Raw genomic sequence first — 25,447 nt, 5'->3', positions numbered from 1 at the left:
TTTTATAAAGAAAATAAAATTATTTTTGAAGGAGTGACTGTTTCATCTGCCATTTTGAAAGAATTCAAAAAATCTGAGATAACTCAACAATAATTCAAAACTTGCAAGATTTATGTTGTAATTTCTACAAATTTCCACCAATCACTTAAAAATGATTTTCTAAAACTACATTAAAAAAAAAATTAAAAAAATTTCCTGCCCTTTTCTCTCTTACTTTCCCTCTCTATCCTGCTCTAACCAAGTATACCGACCTGTTCCACAAATCCCAAAACCTCAACATGAAATATCTCCAGAAAAAAAAAAAAAAAAAAACTCGATTAAACCTAGAACCCCATCTTCCAACGTAGACCCCTACTACCATGTCTCCTCCTCCAACATCAGGGGTCTACGTTCCAACCTTCCAGAGGTTGAAACCCAATTATAGGAGACGAAACTGGACATATTCTTTCTAAGTGAAACTGCAATAGGGTGGCCACTTCCCTAGATAAGTTCATAATTAATGGATACTCTAACTTAACAGCTAAATCTGACCCCCAAGACCGCCATTGGCATGGAATATGTGCCTACATTAAAGATGGCTTCCAGTGTGGCAGGTATATCTAAAGAAGATCCTAATTTACCTTATATGTGCTTCCGGGTTGCACTTGCTTATACCACTACATTCATATTTGCCCTCTATCAGCCCCATGACAGCAGAGTTACTATCTTTAAGAGTATATCTGAGAAAATAGACCACATCCTGTCTGCACATCCCATGGCTAACATTCACATCTGTGGTGACTTCAACGTCCATAACGTGGAATGGCTGACCCACTCAAATAAGACAGACGACGAGGGGAGGTTCTGTCATGATTTTGCCATTGCATATGACCTCACTCAGATTGTTCGCGAGCCCACCCGTGTGCCCAATACTATAGGTCAGTATGCAAGCCTTCTAGACCTTTTTCTCTCAACTTCCCCTGAGCTATGTTCATGTTCCGTTCTTTCTCCTCTAGGATCCTCCGACCACTCCGTCGTATCAGTTAAGATAAAAATGAAATGTAATAAGTCCCCAGACGTACCCCCTCTACCGTACTGTATACAGATACTCCATGGCTTACTGGGATAGCTTCCGTACACTCATATCTGATCTACCTCTGCATTCCATGTTTAAAAAGGATGTGTCCTCTATAGGATCAGACCTGACCGAATGGTTAATTGTAGGAATAGACGGATGCATACCATCTAAAAAATTCCAACAAAAACCTAACAGCCAGCCATGGTTCTCCCCAGAATGTGCTGCTGCCATTGCGCACAGAAATCACTTTTTCCATAGCTACCAACGTAATAGATGCACTGAGACTAAAGCTGCTTTCAGGAACTCCAACCACTGTAAAAGAGTAAGAAAAAATGCAAAAGAGCTATATGCTCAGTCCATTAAATCCAAAGTAGCTGATCAGCGGCTTGGTTCCCACCAGTTTTGGCAAATAACAAATAGGATCCTGAACAGAAGTGTGCGTTCTATCCCAACCATTATCAATGGACCAGAGGTCATCTCGTCAGCATCAGACAAGGCCAAACTATTTGGCAAGAACTTTGCAGCTAATTCTACCCTATGCGACGAAGGCCATCAATTCCCCATATTTCCTGCTATAACACAGAACACGCTAGGTAACATACAAATATCTGTGCATGAGGTCGCCAAGCTAATCAAGAACCTTGATTCCAGTAAAGCAACTGGCTCTGACGGCATCCCAATTATAGTGTTAAAAAAGCTTCAACCAGAACTTGCTCCCATACTTACGAAACTGTTAAAGCGTTGCCTTAAGGAGAAGTGCTTTCCAACACCCTGGAAAACCTCATCAGTATGCCTTGTATTTAAGAATTCAGGTGATAAATCATCTCCCTCTCAGTACAGACCAATAAGTCTTCTGTGTGTCATGAGTAAGTTGCTGGAATCCATATTAAATAGAGAAATAGTCAACCACCTCAGCAGAAACAACCTTCTTAGTGACACGCAATATGGTTTCCATTTTGCAAGATCTACCGCAGATGTGCTAACGGTTATATCTCATAGGATTAGTGAATCTCTTGACAAAGGCTTCCTTTCTAGGGCAATTGCTCTTGACATATCAAAGGCCTTCGACAAGGTATGGCATAAAGGCCTACTTCACAAGATTTCCAGCTATGGTATAACTGGAAATGTTTTCTCTATCATTAAATCATTTCTCTCTTTTTTAACATAGTTTGCTACTTGTTCAGAATTTCTATTTTGTACGAAGATATTTATAACATGCAAAAAATGTTAAAATATTACTTAACTTTGACAGGATGCATTGAGTAGACTCCTCTCATAGAACACACAATGTCTCGGATGAATGCTTTTTAACTGAAAGCCATGTTAGATTTTAGAATTTTCGATGGGTAGATAATCTGTATAAGTTCTGAGACAAAGAGTGAGTGAGCGAGTTTGCTTATCGGCATTTCAACCTCTAGGGGTCATTTAATGCAAAGAAAAAGTTCAGTTTCTTATAAAGATGCTTTAAATTTCCTGAAAAGTTTAAAAGAGTTTGTTTTTCTAAAGTAAAACGTTATTTGTTTAGTTAACAGGAGTTTGAATAAATTTGTTTCTTTTAAGTATTTTGCCATTTAAGGCTCCACTTCTTGGAACACTTTTTCAATGTTTGTTGTTCCAAAATATTTCTTCCGGATATGTTTGTGTCTTCTACACTGTCAGTAAATGTTTGATTGTTATTTGTTGGTTGCAGTGTGTGCAATTTGCTGCTTTCTCCGCATTGATTAGGTAATAATGAGTTTTGTGTATCGGATTCGGATCGGTACAATCTCCTCTCTTCTTCCCTTCAAAGCTTTTTTATTTTTCACTTTTAATTCTAGGCTGATGCTCGTGTTCTTTGTGCATTTATTCCATTCCTCTTGCGACCTCTTTTCTAAATGTTCGTTAATTTTTCTTTTCAGGTCTGTTTGTGGGATTTTTATGTTTTTGATTTGATGGTTTGTGGCTTCTTTAGCCATTTTATCTGTTTTTTCGTTTCCTGGGATGCCAACATGGCTTCGTATCCAGACTATTACAATTATTTTATTATATTCTTGCAGGATTTCAGTGATGAACGGCTGTTTGTTTTTTTTTTCCACTTCCAGGGCCATGATACAAGATAGTGAGTGTATATATGATAAACTTTTGTTTGTTATTGTCTTTGATATATTTGAGTGCCATTTTGATGGCTTGTAGTTCAGCTGTGTATATGGAAGTATCATTGAGCAGCCGTACTTATTGGCTTTATCCATCTGTATATGCTGCGCCTATTCCATTTATGGTTTTCAACCCATTGGTGTATATTTCTTTATTCTGCATATTTTTCTGAGTTCTCTGAAATTGCTTCTGTTTGTTAAATTGTTTGTAATGTTTTTCTTATATTTAGCGAGTATAAGGTCAATTTTTGGTTCGTTTAATGTCCATGATGGTCTGTCATTTATTTTTTTGTGTAATCATGTGGTCTAGTTTTTCATTAATTTGCAGTATTATTTCTTTGATTCTGTGTCCAAAAGAGAGTATGCTTTTTGGTTTCCCTGAATAAAAGTTTGTAGGTAGTTTCGTATGTTGGGTTTTCAGGATTACTTTGCAATTTTGTTGCATATTGTAACACTAGTTTTTCCATTTTAAGTGTAGAGGTGGTTCATGGGCTTCTACACGCAGGCTTTCCATTCGTGAGGTTCGATAGGCCCTCAGGCTAAGTCTCAAACCTTGATTCTGTATGGTTAGTAGTTTTTTTTTTGGATTTTTTTTTTGTAGAATTTGTGAGTGGAGCTGTATATGGCACAACCATAGTCCAGTTTGAACCTGATATGCGAATGGCATATTTTCAGCATTGTAGCTGAATCTGCTCCCCAGTCTAGTTTGGATAATTTTTTCAGATGGTAATTGCTTTTAAACATTTTTGTTTTAAGTTGTTAATGTGCCCTTTAAAGTTCAGTTTATTATCAAAAATGATTCCTAAAAATTTAGTAGGTTGTACTACTGGTATTAATTGTCCATATAGTTTGAGCTGTGGGTCAAAGTGGTATTTTTGATCCTACAAAAGTGGACATATGTGGTTTTGCTTTTGGATATTTTAAATCTATTTTGATTAATCTAATGGCCTATTTTGTTGAGGTAATGTTGCATTTGTCTTTCGATAGTTGGCATGTTTGATGAGCAAGTTATAGAGAAGTCATCAAGAAATAGTGTTTTTTTTTTTCAAATCCCATGTTAACGGTTTTAGTTATATCATTGATTTTAATTAGAAATAGAGTGACGGATAATACACTACTCTATGGTACCCCTGTTTCTTGTATGTATTGGTCTTAGGTTATATTTCCCAAGCATACTTTATATGTTCAGTAAGATAGGAATTTTTGGATAAACATTGCTAGGTTTCCTATAAATATCTTTCAGGATGCAGTACCTCCATGTGGTGCCATATGCTTTTTCAAGATCAAAAAAGATTGAAACCACATAGTGGTTTCTTATTAGACCATTACGGATTAATGTTTCTAGTCGAAGAAGTTGGTCATTAGTACTTTGGTTTCATCTAAATCCCCTTTGGTGTCTGGAGATGATGTTATATTTTTCTAAATGCCACATCAGTCTTGTATCGACCATCCTTTCCATTGTTTTACAGATACAACTTGTTAGAGCCATAGGATGATAATTGGTAGGGTTGGAGTGGTCCTTTCCTGGCTTAGGAATTAGGATGATAGTGGATTTGAGCCAGTGTTTTGGGAGGTTGTTAGACCACCAAATGTTGTTAATTATCTGTAGAAGAATGTTGGAGGTGTCTGGCAGGTGTTTTAAGAATTGATAGTCGATATCATCTGGTCCAGTGGCTGTATCTTTACTTTTATGCATTGAGTTTTTGAGTTTTATTATTGTGAATGAAGTGTTATAGTATTCCTTGTTATTGGATGTAAAGTTGAGTCTTTCCTTTTCTGCATTATTTTTATATTTTTGAATTTAGGGGAGTAGTGGTCGAATGACGGGTTTTGGCTGAATTCATTTGTGATTATGTTTGCTATTTCCCCTTTGTGTACAATTTGTTCTCTATCTGGCATGCTTGTATGGTTTATTGGTGTTCCAATTTTTCCCCCAGTTATTTTTCTTATTATTTCCCATGTTTTTTGGTGACGGGTTGTTTTGTTTGGAAATATAATTTTGCCAGGTTTTTTTTTTTTTTTTGCTTCTTTTTTAATAATGTAGTGCGCTTTTGCTTGTGGCTGTTGGTATTTTTGGAGGTTGGTTTTTGTGGGATTTTGTTTGAAGAACTTTAGCATTTTTTTTTCTGTTGGTTATTGCCTCTCTGCATTCTTGTGAACCATGGCGTTTTCGGATGTGGTTTAATGGCGGATTTTGGAATGGTTTTGGTTGTTATTTCGTTTAGTATATTGGTGAAGGCTAACATTGGATCTGGTTTGTTAACTATTTCTTGATTAATTAATGTTGAGCAAAGTTTACTAAATTTAGTCCAGTTAGCTTTATAGATTTACCATTCTGGTTTTATTTCTTTTGTTGCAGGTTCCCGAGTTTTGAGAAAGATTAGGAAGTGGTCACGCTCTTATGTAAATTTAAATAAGAAATTGAATTTTTACATATATTCAGTCTCTCAACTCTCACTGTGATTTGGTTTGTTTATATTTATATTGTGGCCCGAGTAAGGTGGTGGATCAAATAAAATACACTCAAGGGCTGAAGGTTGTCGATTCATGATCTAATCAATCATAAAATTGAAGACTCAACACTTCATGTCAGTCATTAAATCCAAGGGATTTTTGCATCAAAATATTAATGTCACTCTAGTGAATACAGGATAAGTGAAACTAATGTTTGTATCTAAATTTTTGAGATAAGGATTGATTATTCATAATGAATGATTATGAAGACTACTGTTCTCATCTTGAGTGTTATTTTTACATTTTGATCGATGTAACCTCTGATCTTCAGGTGTATCTTGTCAAACTCGAGTAATCTGCACAAAATTTTAAACAGAATTTTCCACAAGGACCCATGGCCTAGTGGATAAATTCAGTTGTAAGTTACACTCATCTGGAGGTTGACGGTTCAATCCTCAGTGCAGGTGAGACTCAAAAATACAATTGCAAATTACTTAGGATTTCTACCCAGTCATGTCTGACGTAATGAGAGCATGATACTCTTGTGAATGCCATTCAAAATTAATTAATATACTATTTGGTACGAACCGAACAATGGAAAATCAGATAAATAAATGTGGATTTATAAGAACAAAAAATCCAACCTTCATCGCCCTTCGGAGCCCGTGGCGCAGTAGATAGAGACGTTGAATCTCTACGGTTCCAGGTAAGCATTGTCTGAATATAGTGGTTTCAATCCTACCCAAAGCTGGACAAAGGATTAGTTGGCCAAAACGTGGTAAGATGACAACAAATATGGAAGGCAGAAATTACTGAGGATACAGTTAGGAGATTCAGCATTCTTATCCCGTCGTGGTTAACCACCTGACAAAAGCCAGAGGAATAGTTGGCTGAAATGTTGTGAAGTAACAGCTAGAAGATCACGATAAGTTTTTTTTTTTTTTTTTTTATTATTACATTTTCACCCCAAACAAGGCATGTTGCCACTTTGATGTAGGGGGCTACTATCAAGGACCCAAGCTGCAGGGGTACTATGTAGGGAGTTTAGCAGCAAGATGTTTGTTCACATTACACTTGAACTTCTGCATGTCATGCAAATAAATCTATATCTATGAAAGTGAAATTGTGTGTGTGTGTGTGTGTACACATTTCCCTACCAAATTACTCTGTCAATTTTCAGTCTACAGACTCGAGATTTGACATAAGGAGTATTGAGATTTGTGAAAATCTTTTTAATCTGTTTTCGGACAGAATTTTGGCTGTCAAGGGGTCAAAGTTTAACGATTTGACCTTTGAATACTCTACCAAACTCCTCCGCCAATTTTGGGTCTAAACACTTGAAATTTTAGATGTAGGTTACTTGAACATAGATCAAACATTTTAATTTGATTTCAGCCCAAAACAAATGTTAAAGGGTCAAAACTGGGGTCAAAGTTTTAAAAAATTGACCTCTGCAATCTCTACCAAATTACTCAGCCAATTTTTGGTCTAAACATTTGAAATTTTACACAAAGTTTATTCAGACATAAGGCAAGCTTTTTAATTAGATTTTGGCTGAAAATTTGACTGCTAAGGGGTCAAAGTTCAAAAGATTTGACCTTGCAGTCTCTAGCAAACTATTCAGCTAATTTGGGTCTAAACATTTGAAATTTTACATAAAGGGTATTCAGGCATGCAGCAAGCTTTTTAATCAGCTTTTGGGCGAAAATTTGGCTGCCAAGAGGTCAAAGTTGAAAGAGTTGATCTTTGCAGACTCTAGCAAACTCCTCCATCAATTTTGGTTAGGTTAGGTTAGGTTTTACGGCATATCAACCTTTTTTTGTTGGTTATTTAATGCAGACGTCCATTTTTTTTTTTTTTTTAAGATATCTTAACTTATTCAGTCAGCCTTTTTGGGTCATTAGGTGATTTTTTTTTTTTTTTTTTTTTTTTTGGTGGAAATGAAGTTTGATCAGGTAAAATTATATTCTTTTGTATAAATTGGCTTTTTTTTTTAGGAATGTTAGTATTTTGTTAGGATTGACTTTTTTAAATAGTTCTTTCAAATTGTTAACATTGTAATAGTTCTGCCTGATATGCTCAAGGTCGCCACAATCCAAAAGAAAGTGTTTTACAGTAAAGGGTTCTTAGCATGCCACACATTCTGGAGGGTCTTCTTTTTTTTAGCAGAAAGGAGTGGGTTATGTGTGCATGTCCTATGCAGATGCGGGACAAAACTACGCGATTTTCTGAAATTTGGTAAACATTTCTCTATTGTGGGTTTGATTTTAAAAAGTTTGTTGTTTTGACAATCATTCCATTTTTCTTGCCATTTCTTCATAATGAATCTACATATTTGTTTGTAGTCCAAGTGTGGAATTTTTAAATCGCTTACATCAAGATTTAGTGCATTTTTTGCAACTGTCAGCTTTTTCATTGCCTTGGATTCCAAAATGACTGGGTATCCAGCAGAATTTGATATTTTTATTTTGTGAAAGAGTGTGTATTTTTTGTAATAGATTAATGAGTAGCAGGTTATTTAAATTTTGGTTCTTTAGAGATTCAAGTACTGATAGGGAGTCCGAAAAAATTATACATTTGTTGTAAGTGAGGTCAGTAATGAGGTCTAGTGCCAGGTCTATAGCTGTGGCTTCAGCACTAAAAATTAAAGCATAGTCTGGTAGTCGCTTCTGCAAGGTAGTGCTATTGGATATTATTCCGCATCCAGTTCTGTTGTTCTTAAAACCATATGTATAGATACGCTGATGATTTGGGTATTTTTCCTGAATGTTAAATAGTTTTTTTTTTTTTTTTTTTTTTTTTTTATTCAATTTTCACCCCAAACAAGGCACAGTGCCACTTTGAAGCAGGGGGCTACTATCAGGTACTTAATTAGCGGGGTCATTATGAAGGGAGATGAGTAGAAAGATGTTTGTTGACATTACACTTGAGCTTCTGCATATCATTGCAGTTGGGAAAGCAGAATCCCGAAAGGGAGTTCCAAAGACCCGCAGTTCTGGGGAAGTAAAGTTGGAGTAAAAGGCTTTCTTGCACCTAGGGATCTCTACTGTAAAGGGATGAGACTTAGTAGCTTGTCGGGTTTGTCGGGGGTAGTTACGTCGGGGAGGTACAAGTGTTTGCAGTTCGTCAGAGCATTCACCATTGAAGTATTTGTAGAACAGGCAGAGGGATGCAACATCTCGTCGATGGGACAGAGGCTGAAGCCTAGATGACAGTTCAGGACCTATCAGGTTGGCGACTCTCTTTTGAACCCTGTCCAGGAGCGAGAGACAAGCAGATGCACCAGCCCAGATGTGACAACAGTACTCCATACATGGGCGAATGGTTGCCTTATAGAGGTATAGGATACTGTCAGGCGTAAGTAGTTTTCTAGCACGGTAGAGGGAGCCAACCTTCCTTGCAGCAGCCTTGGCAATGCTCTCAATGTATCTATTTCAGTTCATATTCCCTGTAAACGTTAGGCCGAGGAGTTTAAAAGAAGTACTTTCAGGTAATGTGTTCTTGGCCATTGCTATTGGTGGTAGAGAAGGTTTCTTGTAGTTATTGAAGGAAACAAGCTTAGTCTTAGCAGCATTGAATGTGACCAACCATTTTTGTCCCCATGTCATCCTCTAGTGTTTCTGCCATTTCCTCGGATATGTGTTCATTTGTTTTCCCCTCATATCTATTATAGAGAGTGGTGTCATCGGCAAATATACCCATCTCCGAAACAATTTTATCAGGGAGGTCGTTTATGAATATCAGGAATAATAGAGGTCCAAGGATAGACCCCTGAGGTACTCCCGCATTTATGTCATATTGTTTGGATGTACGACCGTCGAGGACAACTTTGATTTTTCTATTACTTAAGAAGGATTTAATTACATTATAAATTCTTCCAGTGATTCCATATGATCTAATTTTCCTTAGAAGACCATCATGCCATACCCTGTCAAAAGCCTTAGATATATCGAGGGCCACCGCTCTACCCTCCCGTTTTATCCAATGAACGGTATATACGTTCAGAAACTACAGTTAAGATATCTGCTGTTGAACGGGCTTGCCTGAATCCATATGGTTTGTCAGTCAGGAGTTTAGCAGCTGTTAGGTGCTGGACTAGGGCTTGATTAACTAAGGACTCAAATATTTTGGCGAAAAGCGGGAGGAGGCTAATGGGGCGATAATTTAGTGGGTCCAAGTCAAGTGATAATTTAGTTTTTCTTGATAGTTCAGTGGATGAGTTTGATTTTTTGGGAGCTTGTTTAGTTCAAAGATAATTTTAGGTTGTTTTAGTAGCCAGGGTGGGAGGTTGTTTTAGTAGCCAGGGTGGGAGGTTTAGTTGGTTGACCTCATGGATGTTCCTGATTGTGATACCTGCATCTTCCACTAATGGTTTCATACGAAGACCGAAAGGTTTTATAGCTTTTACCTTTTTGTCAAATAGGCTTTGGTAGTTGGGATTGAAGGCTGGATTTGACGGTTGTGATTTTTTCCTATCGTAGAGATTGTAATCTAGTGCGTTTGCAATACAATCGTAGGCAGGATTGTCTGGGCAAGAGAGAATTTTGGTTAAGTACTGTAAAGCTAATTTCTTGCGCCGAATTGATAATGGCAGTTCGTTGGCTTCTGTATAGAGACTATCAGTGAGAGAAGTTTGGAAGGCTCCCAGTACAAGCCTGAGGTCCTGATGTTGAACAGTGTCTAATATCTTTATATATGATTTTCTGGTGGCGCCATAAATGAAGCTCCCATAATCTAGTTTTGAGCGTACTAGTGATCTATATAGTTTCAGTAGGGTTTGTCTGTCCGCTCCCCAGTCTGTGTGGGCAATGACTCGCATTAGCTGGAGAGTTTTGTTGCATTTATTCTTTAAGTGTTTAATATGAGGGATGAATGGGAGTCTTTTGTCTAATATTAACCCTAAGAATTTATGTTCGTCAACAACAGGAATCTGGGTATCATCTAGTTTTAAGAGAGGATCTGGGTGCAGTTTTCTAAGCTGACAAAAGTGCACACATTTAGTCTTATTAGTGGAAAACTTAAATCCGTTTTCGGTTGTCCATTTTTTTAATTTGTCGATGCATAGTTGGAGTTGACGCTCAATTATATGGATATGCCTTGAGCAATTAAAAAATCATTTACATATAGTGAGCAATCCACACCTTGGTTTATGCATTTAATGATATTGTGAATCTTTAGATTAAACAATGTTACAGATAAAATACTTCCCTGTGGTACTTCCGTTTCCTGTTCCTTAATATCAGAGAGGCATGTTCCTACACGGACATTAAATAATCTATTGTTGATAAAGTTGATGATGAAGATGGGTAGTCTTCCTTTTAGTCCGGCTTCTTTGAGATCTTTTATGATACCATACCATCGTGTGGTATCGTAAGCTTTTTCCAAATCAAAGAATATAGCAGTCATATGCTTTTTTTGTATAAATGCATTTCTGATAGAGGTTTTCAGTCGTATTAAGTGGTCTGTAGTGCTCCGTTGTTTTCGGAAACCGCATTGAAGGTTGGTTAATATTTTATTTGTTTTAAGAAACCACATTAGTCTGGTGTTTATCATTCTCTCCATCGTCTTGCACACACACAGCTTGTTAGAGCTATGGGGCGATAATTAGAGGGGTCAGATGCATCCTTCCCTGGTTTTGATATGGGAATGACTGGCTCGTTTCCATATAGCTGGAAGGTTGCCATTGATCCAGGTATCATTAAGAATGGAAAGTAAGTGCTTTAATGGTTGATCTGGTAGTTGGTTCAGAAATTCATGTTATCTCATCTAGTCCTTCAGTCGTGTTATTGGCTTTTTTTAATGAATCCTTTAGTTCTTGAATGGTAAAAAGTTTATTATAAACTTCTTCATTATTACTTTTAAAGTGTAGGTTGTTTTTTTCGGATTCATGTTTAATAGTCTGGAATTTTTTATTGTAATTTTTGGATGATGAATTATTTACAATAGTGTCTGCAAGCATGTTGACTGTCCTTTTTTTTCTGTTATTTTTTTTTTATTGTTTATACAGAGGTGGTTGAGAGGGGAACTGGTGTTTTTTCCTGATATTTTTCGTATCATTTTCCATATGGTTTTGTCTTTGGTGTTATTGTTGATTTTGGACACAAAGTTTTTCCATGATTCACATTTGGCTTCTTTTACTCTTCGCCGTGCTTTAGCTCTGCATATTTTGAAGTTAAATTCTGAGTAGTTGGTCGGTTGTTGAATTTTCTTAAACCAGGGCCGATTATACTTGGTTGATACCTTTGTTTTCGGTATGCATTCCCCAGCTATTGAGATGATGGTATCTGTAAAGTGAGTGATTGGGCCTTTCACGTGTTTTCCAGGTAAGAGTTTGTGTTCGCATAATGATTTGAATTTATTCCAGTTACTTTTTAAGGTTTCAATGAGGAATTTTTGAGTTTCTTTCAGGACCAAAGTGTTCTAATATTATTGAGAATTGGTCGCTCCCACAAGCGTCCTCGTGCACTGTCCAGTTGTAATCCATAAAGATACTAGGATCACTTTATAGAGAGGTCAATTGCTGAGTAGGAGTTTGTAGCAGAGTGAATAAAGGTTGTTTTTTTTGTTATTATATATGCATAGGTTGTTGTCTCTATATAAATAAAATGAACTCATTTTTTCCTGTCTGATTTTGACATTAGTAGGATTAAAAATCAAGATATTTCATGCAAATATAATATGCACAAACGGCAGAACAATATCTGAGGTGTGTTATAGGCTTATTATTTCTTAAATTCCTCGATAATCTTAGATTTCTATACTTTTTCTGCTGAGAAGTCACGGCCAAAATCGTTTAAGATCAATGGAAGTGGTAAAATATTTTCTCTCTAATAAATTCCTCCTCCCCCTGCCACCACTTAACACCGTCTGGGGATCGTTCACAAGGAACAGTTGAGAAGAGAACACCGGTTTGGCTTCGTAGTTCTTTCATGTGAAGTTATTTAAAATCACTAAACTAAGCTGCAGTGCTCTGTGGCGTAGTGGTTAGCGTGCTGGACAGTTCACATTATATTTTCACGTTCGCGCTGACCTACCGTAGTCGTTTTTTTTTTTTTTCCTAAACAACTGGAATGGACTTTTCTTGGTGGCCGAACTGTTAACGTTGCAGATGGTTTTTTTTTTTTTTTTTTTTTTCACACTTCATTTTCCTACTTTTACTCATGACTCCAGGTTTGATCCTTCCTACTTACCTACCATAAATTTTTTAAAACTCCCCCCCCCCCGTCCCGGAAACAAACACTCGGGCAACGCCGGGTACCCCCGCTAGTTGATAATATTTTCTATAATGATTCCTTTTCTGTCTGTGCCTGAACATCCCTAACCAACATTATGACTGTTAAAGTCACCTAATAATATGAAGGGGCAAGGAAGTTGGTTGATAAGTTTTTCTATCTCTGTTTCATCTATAGGGTCATTTGGGGGTAGATAGATGGAGCAGATTGTTACTGTTCTATGTAGGGTGGTTGTGGTGGCAATTGCCTGTAAATTAGTTTGTAGATTTATTTGGCTTTGTACTGTGTTTTTGTTGATGAGAATGGATGTTCCTCCAGAAGCTCTATTTGGATTATTTGTTGTGTGGTTATATTCAGTGAAGTTACGGAGATTGATAGTTTCAGATGGTTTTAAAAAAGTCTCTTGTAGGCATATTATAGTAGGGCAGAGATTAGATATTAGTAGAAGTAATTCATTCTTGTTAGCTTTTATACCTCTGCAATTCCAGTGGATTATTTTGTTGGCCATAGTTTAGTTTTATGTTTTTGATTTCCTTTTATTTTATTAAGAATAACAGTGGTTGTTTTCTACTATTTGATTATGGGGGTTCGGAGGCTCTGTCATCTGTTTCCATTATTTCCAAGGATTTAAATTTGTTCAGATATATAGTTCTGGTTTTTGACGTGAAGCGAGATCTGTCTTTTTTAGGTTTTTCATCTATTTTCTGTTTGGTTGGTGTGAGATTTGATTTTTTTTTCTTTGCAGAGGATACTAGGCGATTGTTTTTTGTTCTTTTGGTTTTGGGATGTTTTCAGTTTGTGTGGGTTTTTTGTTAGAGGACTGTGTTTGATTTTTGGGATCTGGTGGGATTTTACTTTCAACTGTTTGATAGTTATTTTCAAGTACAGCTTGAGTTGACGGTAGTTGCTGTAAGGGGGTCCTCAATGCCTTCTTGAAGTGATTTTATGAGGGTAGAAATTTCCTTTAGTTCAATGTTTTCTATTGTTTTTAATTGATTTTTGGTTGCACCTGCATATGATCTAGTTGGTTTTGTTGTGGTGGCTGTTTCAATAATTTTTCTAGCTTCGGTAAAACTTATGTTTTTGGTATATTTTAGTTCGTTTATTTTTTTCTTTGATCCAGTTTTGGCAGAGCAATGAGCATGCTGGATGGTTCTCACCACAGTTTGGGCATTTTATATTTCCTTGGCATTCTGTTTCCTGGTGTTCATTACTGCTACATTTTGGGCATATTGTTTTCCTGGTGCAGTATTCTTTGAAGTGGCCAAATTTTTGGCAGTTTAGGCAGCAAAATGGTCTGGGGATATATGTTTCTACTTTAATGTTAATATATCCAATCTTGAGTTCAGTTGGTGGGGTGGGAGTATTGAAAGTTAATACGTATGTGTTGGTGTTTATTGTTTGTTCGTTTCTTTTTATTGTAATTCTTTTAGTATCTATAACTTTGTTTTTTTAGGTTTGTTTTTTATTTCTTCTAGAGAGCAGGTGTTTAATTCTGGACATCTGATGACTCCCTTTGAGGTGTTGAGGGTTTTGTGAGGGTAGGCCTTGATGTTTATATCATGGAACTTTGTCCATGTTAAAATTTCTTCGGCACTACTTTTAGTAGATACTTGTATGAGTAAAGTTCCATTTTTTAATTTGTTTTGTGTTCAGATTTTTGTTGATAATTTTTTCGATTATGAATGGGGACATTTTAGTTATTTGTGTGTTATTTTGCGATTCCAAGATTATATACTCCGGAAAGTTTGTGTTTTCATCTTCACTTTCTGGATGGGGTCTTTTAATTTTTTTGGAAGCCATAGTATATTTTTTTTTTTTTAACTTTTTTTTTTCACCATCCTTGCTCCCCACCCTCTTCGGAGCCCTAAATTGGGAGATGGCTGGGAGGAAAACCCATTCGCCCAAGCAGCTCAGGGATACAATGATGATATACTCAAACAGTGAGTATAGCTGCTTATGATTTTTTTCATTTCCTCAGACCCAGTAAAGTATAGAAAGGGTTAGTTGTCAATAGCATCAGTTTTCACCATCTGATTGGCCCTTGCCATCGCCTTCTACTGATAGTATGTGTGAGTGTGTTTTTCTTTATAAGTATAATGTGTTTGTATTTCTCTTTTTGTGGGTGTTTACTATTATTAGGGACTGTCATGACTAGCCGGTTGATCAGGTTGAGCCTGCCCGACCGCCCGTCTAGCCGAAGTAAGGACCAAAGTGGAGTGTTGCTAACTCACAGCCACTTGGTTCCGAGGTCATGAGGTGCTCAGCCACCAGGATCCTGTTCTAAGGCATTATGGGCCGCCACCTACGGCCAACAGGTGGCCCCATTGAGGGACATTTACTCTCTGCAGGGGGGAGGGGCAGTCGGTGTATTCTGATACTCCACCGACAGGGTCTGGCAGTGGGGGGGGGGGGAATAAAATAAAAAGGGGAGGGAGAGGGCTGTTTTTGTTTTTGGTTTTGCAGAACAAAATTAAGTTTTACAAAAAAGATCAGAAAACAAAAAACGTCAATGTAGGTGCATTTCGTCTCAGGAAGCCAAAGGACAGCCTGATCTGGTAGCACCAGATCAATTTTGAGTCTAAACACTTTTTTAATGGAGTTGCCCTTGAAAGTCCTGCATCTACATTGGAAACTCTTGTGATTAGGTCGCCCACAATTATAGCAAATAATTTTTGTACTTTTCTTAGGAGAAAAATTGTCTTGGCAAAGTTGCGATTTTTATTCCCGGCATGGGTATAATTTAATTTTGGTGTTTTTATGTGTGCATTTTTAAATTTCATGATATTTGTAAATTCGTTTTTTTTTTTTTTTTCCTGCGATTTTTTCAGTTTCCTTGTAACTCCTAAGTGCTACCTTGAATTAACTAAAAGTCATGGGTTTTTCTTTCTGGGTTATCATGGTGGTAAATGGCTTGAAATCACTTGGTAATCCCTTAAGGACCATAGAAATTAACAGACTGTCGCTAATAACTTCAGACATTTTTAAAGAATTTGCAGTCGTTTCGGCTCTTATAATATAATCTGTAATGGTTTCGGCTTCCATTCATTTTAGAGAGGTCTGTTCAGTATATAAAGAAATAATTTTGGATTTTCCTTTCTATATATAATGTTCTCTCAATATGTTTAATGCTTTGCAGCCATCGTCTAGGGCTTCTCATTACCAGTGATAGACTTCGGTCATCTAAGCACTGTATTAATTCCGCAAAGACAGTTGCGTTCTTTTCAATGAAGTCAGGGTCGTTTCTGTTTTCAGGTTGTGACTGAAGTACTTTGTGTAACTTTTAAATTCGTAGATATCTAAAAAATTTCACTTGCCACAATTCGAATTTGGATCCATCGAAATAAAGACGCACACTGGGTCTATAACCTCTAGTTAGTTTCAGAACAGTTTCCGATAGTTAGTTGTTCTACACAAGTCCTGGAGGTGACTGGTTCACAGTAGACAGTTCTCGAGTTGGAATCCACAGAGCATAAGATTCTTCCCGTGTTAACACGAAAAAAACATACGCGAAGTTGCCATAGAGAGGTTTAATTTTTATGGAGCAATTCTGGTTTCTAATTGGTTGGTAGCAGAATGCAAATTAATTAGATTCGTCAGTTCCTAGCAGCATCGTTTATAAATAGAATCTCCCGACTGTGCGGGATCATACCCCATTATGGAGCAAAAATATTGATTTTTAATCTTTGTAAATTGAAACATGAAAGCAACACAAAAATGTTCGGATCATGAAATTAATTTTAACTATCCTGAGATGGATATTCTATCATATATAAAATTGCACAAAACAATTGAAGTTAACTTACCCAACTTGCGCAACAGCAGCACCGTAGAGTTCTGGCCGTTGATTAATACATGCAGCTATTAATAAACCACCATTAGAGTGTCCATGGATAACAAGTCTGAAAGAATTTTATGGAGACAGTTAAAAATAAAAAAAATAAATTAAAAAATTACTTACACATTAGTATAATTAAAAAGAGACAAAATAGAAACAGTTTATAATTTATTTATAAAAGAATTATACATTTGGGCAGCAAGTTTGACAGAAAAACGATTTTTATTTTTATTGATTTAAGGATTCCAAAACAAATATATTAATTTGAAAATTTTAGAAAACCATGTTTTTAGTAATTTTTTTTTTTTTTTTTTTGCTTAGACTTTCAATGTAAGACACCTTTTTAAATAAAATTTTTTTTTTTAAACTTTGTTTTCTCTTTTTCTTTTTTTTTTACTATAGAAAAATGAAGAGAAAAACAAAAAGAACTTTGAAAGGTATCTTACACTGAAAGTCTCAGGAAAAAAAAAAAAAAAGAAAAAAAAAAAGAGTTTAATCATTTAAAACAGTTTATAACATTTGATTTTCTAAAATCGTAATGTTTTTAAAGATATAACCAGGCTTATATATATAGGTATGGATGTATAAAAACATTGCATTTAAACTTTTTGTTTTTCATACACATCAGATAAGCCTAGTACAATCTAGCATATGGGTTGGTTGTTTGGTTGTTTTTGTTTTACGGCATTTCAACCCTTTTTGGGTTATTCAATGTTGAATCCAAAGATTTAGAAGAAAAATTTTTTAATAGAATATATTTGTTGTTTTAAAGTCGGTTTCTATTCAACCCATAGTTGGGACCCTAGCAGGTACTACCACTCCGGGTCAGAGTGGACCTGGGAGCAATAGTAATTAAAAGGTGGCTCCACACTCCCAAAGCCCGCAAGCTGGGGCCTCCTCACTGTATATAGTTTAAGATCATATCCAGGACCATAGCATATGGGTGCACTCTTTTATCCAGAGTCACTCTAGCAATTATTGGTGTTTTACTCTACATTTGCAAAATAAAAGAGAACACAATTTAAAGGAAAACAATGAAACCAAAGGAAAGGATTTGTTTTAGATACTTAGGATCGGACTTAAATATTAAAAAAAATAATATATAAAGGGTACTTAACCAGACCCAATTTCAGATAACTTTGCGGCAGCATCTTTCGGCATGATTATGTAAACAGCCATAAAAAGCTGACACAAAGATTGCCAGTGACAATGAATTCAAAGTGTGGCATTGTAAAAATAAATAAAAATAAACACTGAAAACACAACTGTAAGACAAGAAAAAAAAAATAGTTACCATAAATAATATATGAAAGAAAAAAGAATGTTTTTTTTTGTTTTTTTTAAGAACGGTATATAATTTAAAATTCTTGTTTAAATTAATTTCACTGAAACTTGTTTGCTGACAGTTGATTGGCTAATCATGTCAGCATCTGCCAGAAGATGCCAACACAGAATTGCTGAAAATGGGGCAAGGTTCTGGATAAGTACTAAAATAAAATAAGACAGAAAAATAGTCTCACTTTTTTGGTGTTGTGTATTTTTGATCAATTAAGTATTCGGCAGCCGCTTGAAAGTCATCAAAAACGTTTTGTTTTTTGCTAAGTGTTCCACTTTTGTGCCAAGTCTCACCATATTCACTGAAAGGAAAATAAGAAAAAACATTGTCAAAATAATGAAAAAAATAATAAAAGGCATAAAAGCAGTAAAATAAAAAAATTAAAAAAAATTTTTTAATTAAAAATGAAGAGACCGATTTTCACAGATTTCCTCATTTTTGTTGTTGCTACATTTCAACAATTTTTCTAACCAGCCTTTTTCAGGTGTCTTGTGTCGCCTTCCATTCTGCAGGTCTTAAAACATTCTTTCAGTTAACTCATTAAATGCCAGAAAACCTTCTACTCTGTTTCTTTCCTCGGACTGCTAGACTTTGAAATTCCCTCCCCATTTCCTGCTTCCCCAACTCTACTAACATGCAGAAGTTTGAATTTAATATGAACAGACATCTCACTTATCTCCTTACATAGTCCCCTGTAGCCATGGTTCCAAATAGTAGCCTCTTACATTCAAGAGGCAATATGCCTTGTTCAAGGAGAACAAACAAGAGTATATAAAAAAAAAAAAAAAAATCATCTGACTGCCTTTGTTCAGAATTGTACTAAACCTACTTGGTTGAAAAGATATTAAATCAAAAGATAATCACTTTATTATTAATATGATGATCAATGTATTTAGAGATTGATTTTTACTAGAAGTTATTTTGTTAAATCTTAAGCTATGTTTTCTAGTAGACGTATTAGCTAGTACATAGTGATTAGACCAGATTTGCTGTGGACAGAAAGGTCAGCAAAGATGAAAGGATTGACCATGCAGCAATGTGAGAATAATTAATATGTGGACACAAATGATGTCACGTGAATGACGAAGAGAATTTGTAGGCAAAGCTTCTTCACTCTTAGTCTCTGTTGACACATAAATGAGATAGCATATTATTGTTTTGCTAGAGCAAAACAATAATGTAATTAAGTGATGCACTTAGTTAACACTCTCTCACCCTTTGACCTTATGATCATGGTGAGTGATATGTGTCATTGATGGGATTTAATTTGTAACTAAATTATCAGTGCATGGTTGAATAAATCCTTCATCTAAGGTTGGTTGGTTGTTTTATGGCATATCAACCCTTTTCGGGTTATTTAATGCCGAATCCAAAGATTTTGAAGAAAAATTTTTTTTTAATAGAATATATTCGTTGTTTTCACGTCAGTTTCTATTTGACTCATAGTTGGGACCCTAACAGGTACTACCACTCCGGGTCAAAGTGGACCTGGGAGCAATGGTAATTAAAGGGTGGCTCCACACTCCCCAAAGCCCACATGCTGGGGCCTCACCACTGGATATAGTTTAAGGTCATATCCAGGACCCCCATTGGGGAACTTTTACCCTCTGCAGGGGGGGGGGGGGGGCAGTCGGCATATTGTAATGCCCCACCGACAGGGCCATCATCTTCTAAGAATGTATTGGTCAAATTAATTGCTTCATGATTGGGAGAAAGTACTCGGTAGCATTTTGTTTCAGCTTCTAAAAGAAACTCAGGAAGATAGCAACAAATGAACAAGCACAAGCACAATATTTTCAATTAATGTATGGTTCTAATTTGATAAACTATTAATTGAGCAACAACAATAAAATTGTTACCGTTTAGTCTCGAAAGACAATGGTTACCCCTGTAAGGTTACTGCACATTTGATTATGAAGTCCAGGACAACTGGAGACAATGTCGAGATAAAAAATAATTACGTTAACACACCGGTTCCTGTTAAATTACCAAAGTTAAGCAACATTGAGCCTGGTCAATATTAAAATGGGTGACCATTCGGGAATTCCAGATGCTGTATGTGCTCTCCACTTATCTCAACAAACATTAGTTAGGTATTTATTGACTTGATGCCTAAACCATAAGTACGCCTCACTCAGCAGAGAATCACACGTATGAATCACACTGCAAAGGGTACTTATGCATCCTGATGCAAAACCAACAAAGCAAATATGAAAACAATTTAGAAAATATCAAAGAATATCATTAAAACAAGTAAAGGTGATTTAGTGCAGAACATATTACCATTTTTTATAGATTTTTTTATCATTCGTCAAGAGATTAACTTGTTCTCCCATTTTGAGTCATTTTTTTTACATTTTACACACCATGCTTGATTGACACCCAACTTGATAAATAAAACTTACCCTCCACCTCTGATGTTAGCGATTGCACATAATCCACCCAAATCTTTGAGAAAAACGAGTCTGTTAACACTGAATGATGGTTTAATGGAGATTTCAAAGCCACCATAACCGTATAGGTAAGTTGGATTTTTGCCATCCAGAACCAAACCCTGAAATAAAAATTAAAACAAACATTGAATGAAAGTATGTTTTTGGTTGTTGTCCAAAGTTCAACCTATTTAAACAAAATATACAGAAAATTATTTGATGTACATAGTCCTTATGGAACAAAAATGTCATATTCCAAAAATTACAGAAATTGATCAAGTACATTTTTTTTTTTACTAAGAAAATTTTAATGATAAAGCGAGGATGATGCAACTCAATTCGAACTACTGAGACAGAAAGATCAAAATATATCTTGTAATGCCTACCAATTACTATTAATTGCAACAAAGCCTTTAAAAATGTATTTGATCATTTTCCATGATTTTTGGAATTTTCTGTGTGTTTTTTTTTTTCAATTAGTTTGAATTCTGGACAATAAAACTTTTTTTTTATAAATTCTGGAAACACTAATTGAAATAACTATTTCATTTGCTTCATAAAAGAAAAGATTTGAACATTAGTAATTTACAATTAATGTAAGAGTCGTCCAATTACTTTCTTACAGCTTGAATCTATTCATATAAATTAGTTTAGGAGTGTATTCTGTATATGCAAATATACAAACATCTACACACATCTAACTTTATATGAATAAAGTTAGATGGTTGTATATTTGCATGAACAGGATTCACTCCTAAACTAATTAACTGATCATTATGAATTTTGGAAAACAATAGTTAGGCATAAGGGGTAAAGAGCAGTATAGATCCCATTGTGAAACTTCACATGCTGATTTTTTTGTGATATTTTAACAATAGGCCAGTTTCTTTGGGGTATTTTAAAGGGTTTTCAAGAGGCATAATATAGGTACAACTTCACATTTGAGCTTGCAGTCAGGGAATTTGTGGTCCCACTAACAATCTCAGCTGAAATGTTCAATATATGATAACCATGTAAAAAAAAAAAAAAATCATAAGAGAAGAAATGATTAATAAAATAACTTGCCCGTTTGTGTACAAGAAACATTGGAATTTTGGTTCCATCCTTGCTTGGATAAAATGTCTGTTTGATTTCAAATTGACTAAAATCAAAATTGTTCACGTTAATCATGCGATAAACCTGAAAGGATGAAAAATTAAGGTTTTAAATTATATTATACAAACATTAAGATTTGTGCTACAAATGTATTCAAGTATTGATTATTATAAACAAAATGGCTTGCATCATTAGACGCTCATGACAAGCAAAAGTTTTCATGCTTTCTTGAATTACTTTTATCGTTGGAAAAATCTCATCTTCTATCATATAAAGGACAAACGTCTGTGTCTGTATGTCCAGCTAAAATTTAAAAAATCGAAAACAAATACACAAAGTTCATATTTTCTTGGTTATTGTTGTCCTCGATGTATAATATTTAAAATTTAGAAAAATGATTCATTCCTTAGAGGTTAAATGGTCATTTATATCATTTATTGTTCCTATTTAGTTGCCTTCCCACGAGGACAGATTTAGACACAAGGTCGGTTTTTAATGTGGGGAAAATCCAGATCATTTATTGTTATTAAGTAAACACTATTTTTAATGTTCGCATGTAAAGGGAAATAATTTTTTAAGAGTTATTTCCCTTACACAGACTTTTTTTTTTTATATTGTAATGCTGGGTATGGGGCAGCCAAACCAGCTGTCAATATTGCCCTACTTTTTATTGAAACCAACCGAGAGCTCTTTAGTATCCTCACTGTTCCCTTAAGTGAAATTGTCTGGATTTTTCTTGCACTTGGTTCACCCGGGTCCCTGCTTCTCCAACTGTACTGACATGCAGAAGTTCAAGTGCAACGTGAACCAACATCTTGCTGCCCAACTCCCTACACAGTACCCCTGATGTTTATGTACCTGATAGTAGCCCCCTACAACAAAGTGGCAATGTGCCTTGTTTGGGGTGAAAATGCAATAAAAAAAAAATAATAATAAATATATAGTTATGAAGAAGAACCTGAAGTTCTACCTATGTCTTGTAGCACCTATAATAACTGGTATGATTGATATCTCCCTAAGATTCCAGTTTCTTTTCATATCATACATGAGACCTTGATATTTTGTCTGTTTCTCTCTTTCAGCTCTGTTTAGACCTCCATCATTAGGGATACTCACTTCAACCAAGGTTGCCATACTCTCTGACTCATTCCACATAACTATGTTAGGTTTCACAGCAGCATTTTCCAGGTAGGTGACTGTAGGGATTATGTGGTCGTAATGCATGGTATATAAGTCATTTCCAACTGTTCTTAAAATAACTTGAGTTATGTGTGCGCCTATGTTCAGTGAGATAAATGTGCTGGGCAAAAGAGAGAAGGTGTGGAGAGGAAAGGGGAAAGCAAGAAAAATGGAAATTATGTTACACCTTTGTTCCAAGCAATGCCAGGTAGCTCTACTAGTTATGAATAAAATCAACGTACTAACGATAATGGTGGAAATTGTATGTATTAATTTTGATAAACTCCTACAATTGATTTTTACTTCAGATCTAAAATGGAAAACTTATATCCAATCTGTTGCTGGAAAAATGGTTAGATCATTCTACTGCTCCAGAAAGTACCATACTCCCAATGCAATCTTCTACCTATATAAAAAGTAGTATTACACGTTGATTTTTTTCTTTTTAAAAATTTTTATCAAGTCTGGTGAATAGAGCTTAAGTGTAAAAGAAGCACAACACCGTTTGAATTCTGCAAATATTATTCAGAGGTTTAAAAATTGTAAGAATTTGAAGTTACAAAATTTGTGTTTTTCATTGGACAGTTATCATAAATAATCTTTTTTAAAATGTGGACAAAAATACAAACTTCATTTCAAGAAATTCAGTAATTTCTCGAATTTTTTTATTCTTATGAAACTTGTTATTCTTTTTGGTTTTTCTGTCAGATTGTATGCATCTCTTTACCTTAACCCATGAATTGCATATTAGATGTCTAAACTCCAAAGTTTTTTGTGATTATTTCAATACAACTTAAGTCATTACATAGTGTGGTTACTATTATACACACACTAAAGTTTTTAAAAATTTGTGTAATTCAAAAACAACCAATTTTAAAGTATTGCACTGCACTAAAATGTTTCTTTACTCACGATTGTGGCAGGTTAATTTCAGTTGTTCACAGTAAGTTCCTGTTATGGAACTTTTAATCCACAATATAATGATTTAAAAGAAGCTCAAGAACTATTTGAATTATGCAAATACCATCAATTGTGTTCAAAAATTTATAAGAATTGAAAGTGTGAAGATCTGTTTTTCCTTTGAGATTTTTCATTAAAAAATGAGCCCAAATCATTCCAAGAAATTCAATAATTTATTTACTTTTCAAACTATCCTTATGAAACTTGATAAACTTATGAATCCGGCCAGACATTACCAAGAAACAACCTACCTATGGATTTGCCTTCTCAGATCAAGATAGATATTGCGGACTGACCAATTACCCAGGTTACTGACTGAGCTGTGACTCTTCAAGTCAGCGTAGACACCGAATGATTAACATATAAAACTAGTTAGACACATGAGGTCATGAAACAATAAAACTACATGTGGACAAACATCTACTTTAAAAAGTATTTTTATGCACACACTTTCAATAAGATTAAAAAAATAAATAAATAAAAAAAAAAAGAAGCATAATCACCTCTGGCGTGGGATCATCAACACTCACATCCACTCGATAGATGATACCAGCAGTAAGAAAAGACACAAAATGAATGAATATCTGAGGAAAAAAAAAAAAAAAAAAAGAAAAATTATGTTAGGATTTTGTAGGCTTATGTTTGTTGGCAATGAAATTTGATCCCATTTTTTTTTTTTACATTCTTTCTTGAAGAGTCAAGATATGGTGTAGAGGATTGTTTGGTCATTTTGTTTTATGGCATATCAACCCTTTTCAGGTTATTTAATGCCAAATCCAGTCATTTTGGAAAAGTTTTTATATTTCAATTTCTTTATATCATCAAATATTTATTCATAGTGTTTGGTTTGGTTTAGTTATTTTGTAGGGGAAAATTGTTGTATTTTGCTTTGGATAATATGATTGAGTTTTTCAAAGAAAAAAGAAAAAATAACAACATCAATGATTGGTGCATTTTAAGTCAGGAAGCCGGTATCTTCTGATAGCCTAACTGGTGCTACCATTTTACAATTTTTTAACCATTTTTTTAAAAAGATTTTTGTAAACAGTCGAGTTTAGAAGAATGTGATATTTTGAATATTTATGTTATTCTTTTTAAGATAATATTGATTAAGTGATATGATAATCAAATTATACTCTTAATTAAAAGGAGATTTGTCAGCTTGACGAGAATGAAAAAAATTAAACCCGGTTATAATTTTTATGCTAAGATGAAATTAGTTCTGCCTTCATAACCAGTCAAAACAAAACAGTCCTTAAGGCAAAATAAAAACTCGCATACAAGATCAATAATTCCGACTTAAACTTCTTGCTTAAAGAATCACAACTCACGTTTTTGATATATGTTATAAAAAATAAATATTTATGCATTAGGCTTAACTAGTGTTTGTGAAATGCAAGTTATTCTCAAAGCAAAACAGCTCTTGGGGGAAAAAAAAACTTTAAGAAAAATCTATAGAAAAATAAAATTTACCTCTTTATTTTTCTTCTTTCCAGAGCATCCAATTACAGTTCCGATGTCAAGAGGAATTTCTTTCAGGAGTTTACCAGTTTCCAAATTATGAATATACATTTTATTCTAAAGAGAAAAAAAAAAGTCATAAGCTTGTATTTCTGATAAAATAGTTTCTTTTTCTTGCATGTAATTCATGGTTGGAAAATGAAATTTTAGTATGAATTTTTGAAGACTTAAAGCCATTATATTTTAGATATACAATCTTACTACTTATCAC

General features: G+C 34.9%; 1 protein-coding gene across 1 annotated transcript in view; it reads right to left on the bottom strand.

The window, feature by feature from the left end:
- LOC145243392 (prolyl endopeptidase-like) overlaps positions 1-25,447 on the bottom strand; it is a 78,622-nt gene that overhangs the window by 5,724 nt on the left and 47,451 nt on the right. The window contains exons 11-16 of the mRNA XM_080106231.1: positions 25,189-25,293; positions 24,219-24,299; positions 21,547-21,660; positions 20,455-20,603; positions 18,234-18,350; positions 16,682-16,777 (exon numbers count right to left, since the gene is read on the bottom strand). Of these exons, the coding sequence (XP_079962357.1) occupies positions 16,682-16,777; positions 18,234-18,350; positions 20,455-20,603; positions 21,547-21,660; positions 24,219-24,299; positions 25,189-25,293 (662 nt within the window). The remainder of the gene's footprint in view (positions 1-16,681; positions 16,778-18,233; positions 18,351-20,454; positions 20,604-21,546; positions 21,661-24,218; positions 24,300-25,188; positions 25,294-25,447) is intronic.

Source organism: Euprymna scolopes, chromosome 22, assembly GCF_053919585.1.
Source record: "Euprymna scolopes isolate OS-2025 chromosome 22, ASM5391958v1, whole genome shotgun sequence".
In the NCBI taxonomy this organism is placed as follows: Eukaryota; Metazoa; Mollusca; class Cephalopoda; order Sepiida; family Sepiolidae; genus Euprymna; species Euprymna scolopes.
Note: the sequence above shows the minus strand (reverse complement) of the source record. Positions and strands in the feature narration are given on the sequence as shown.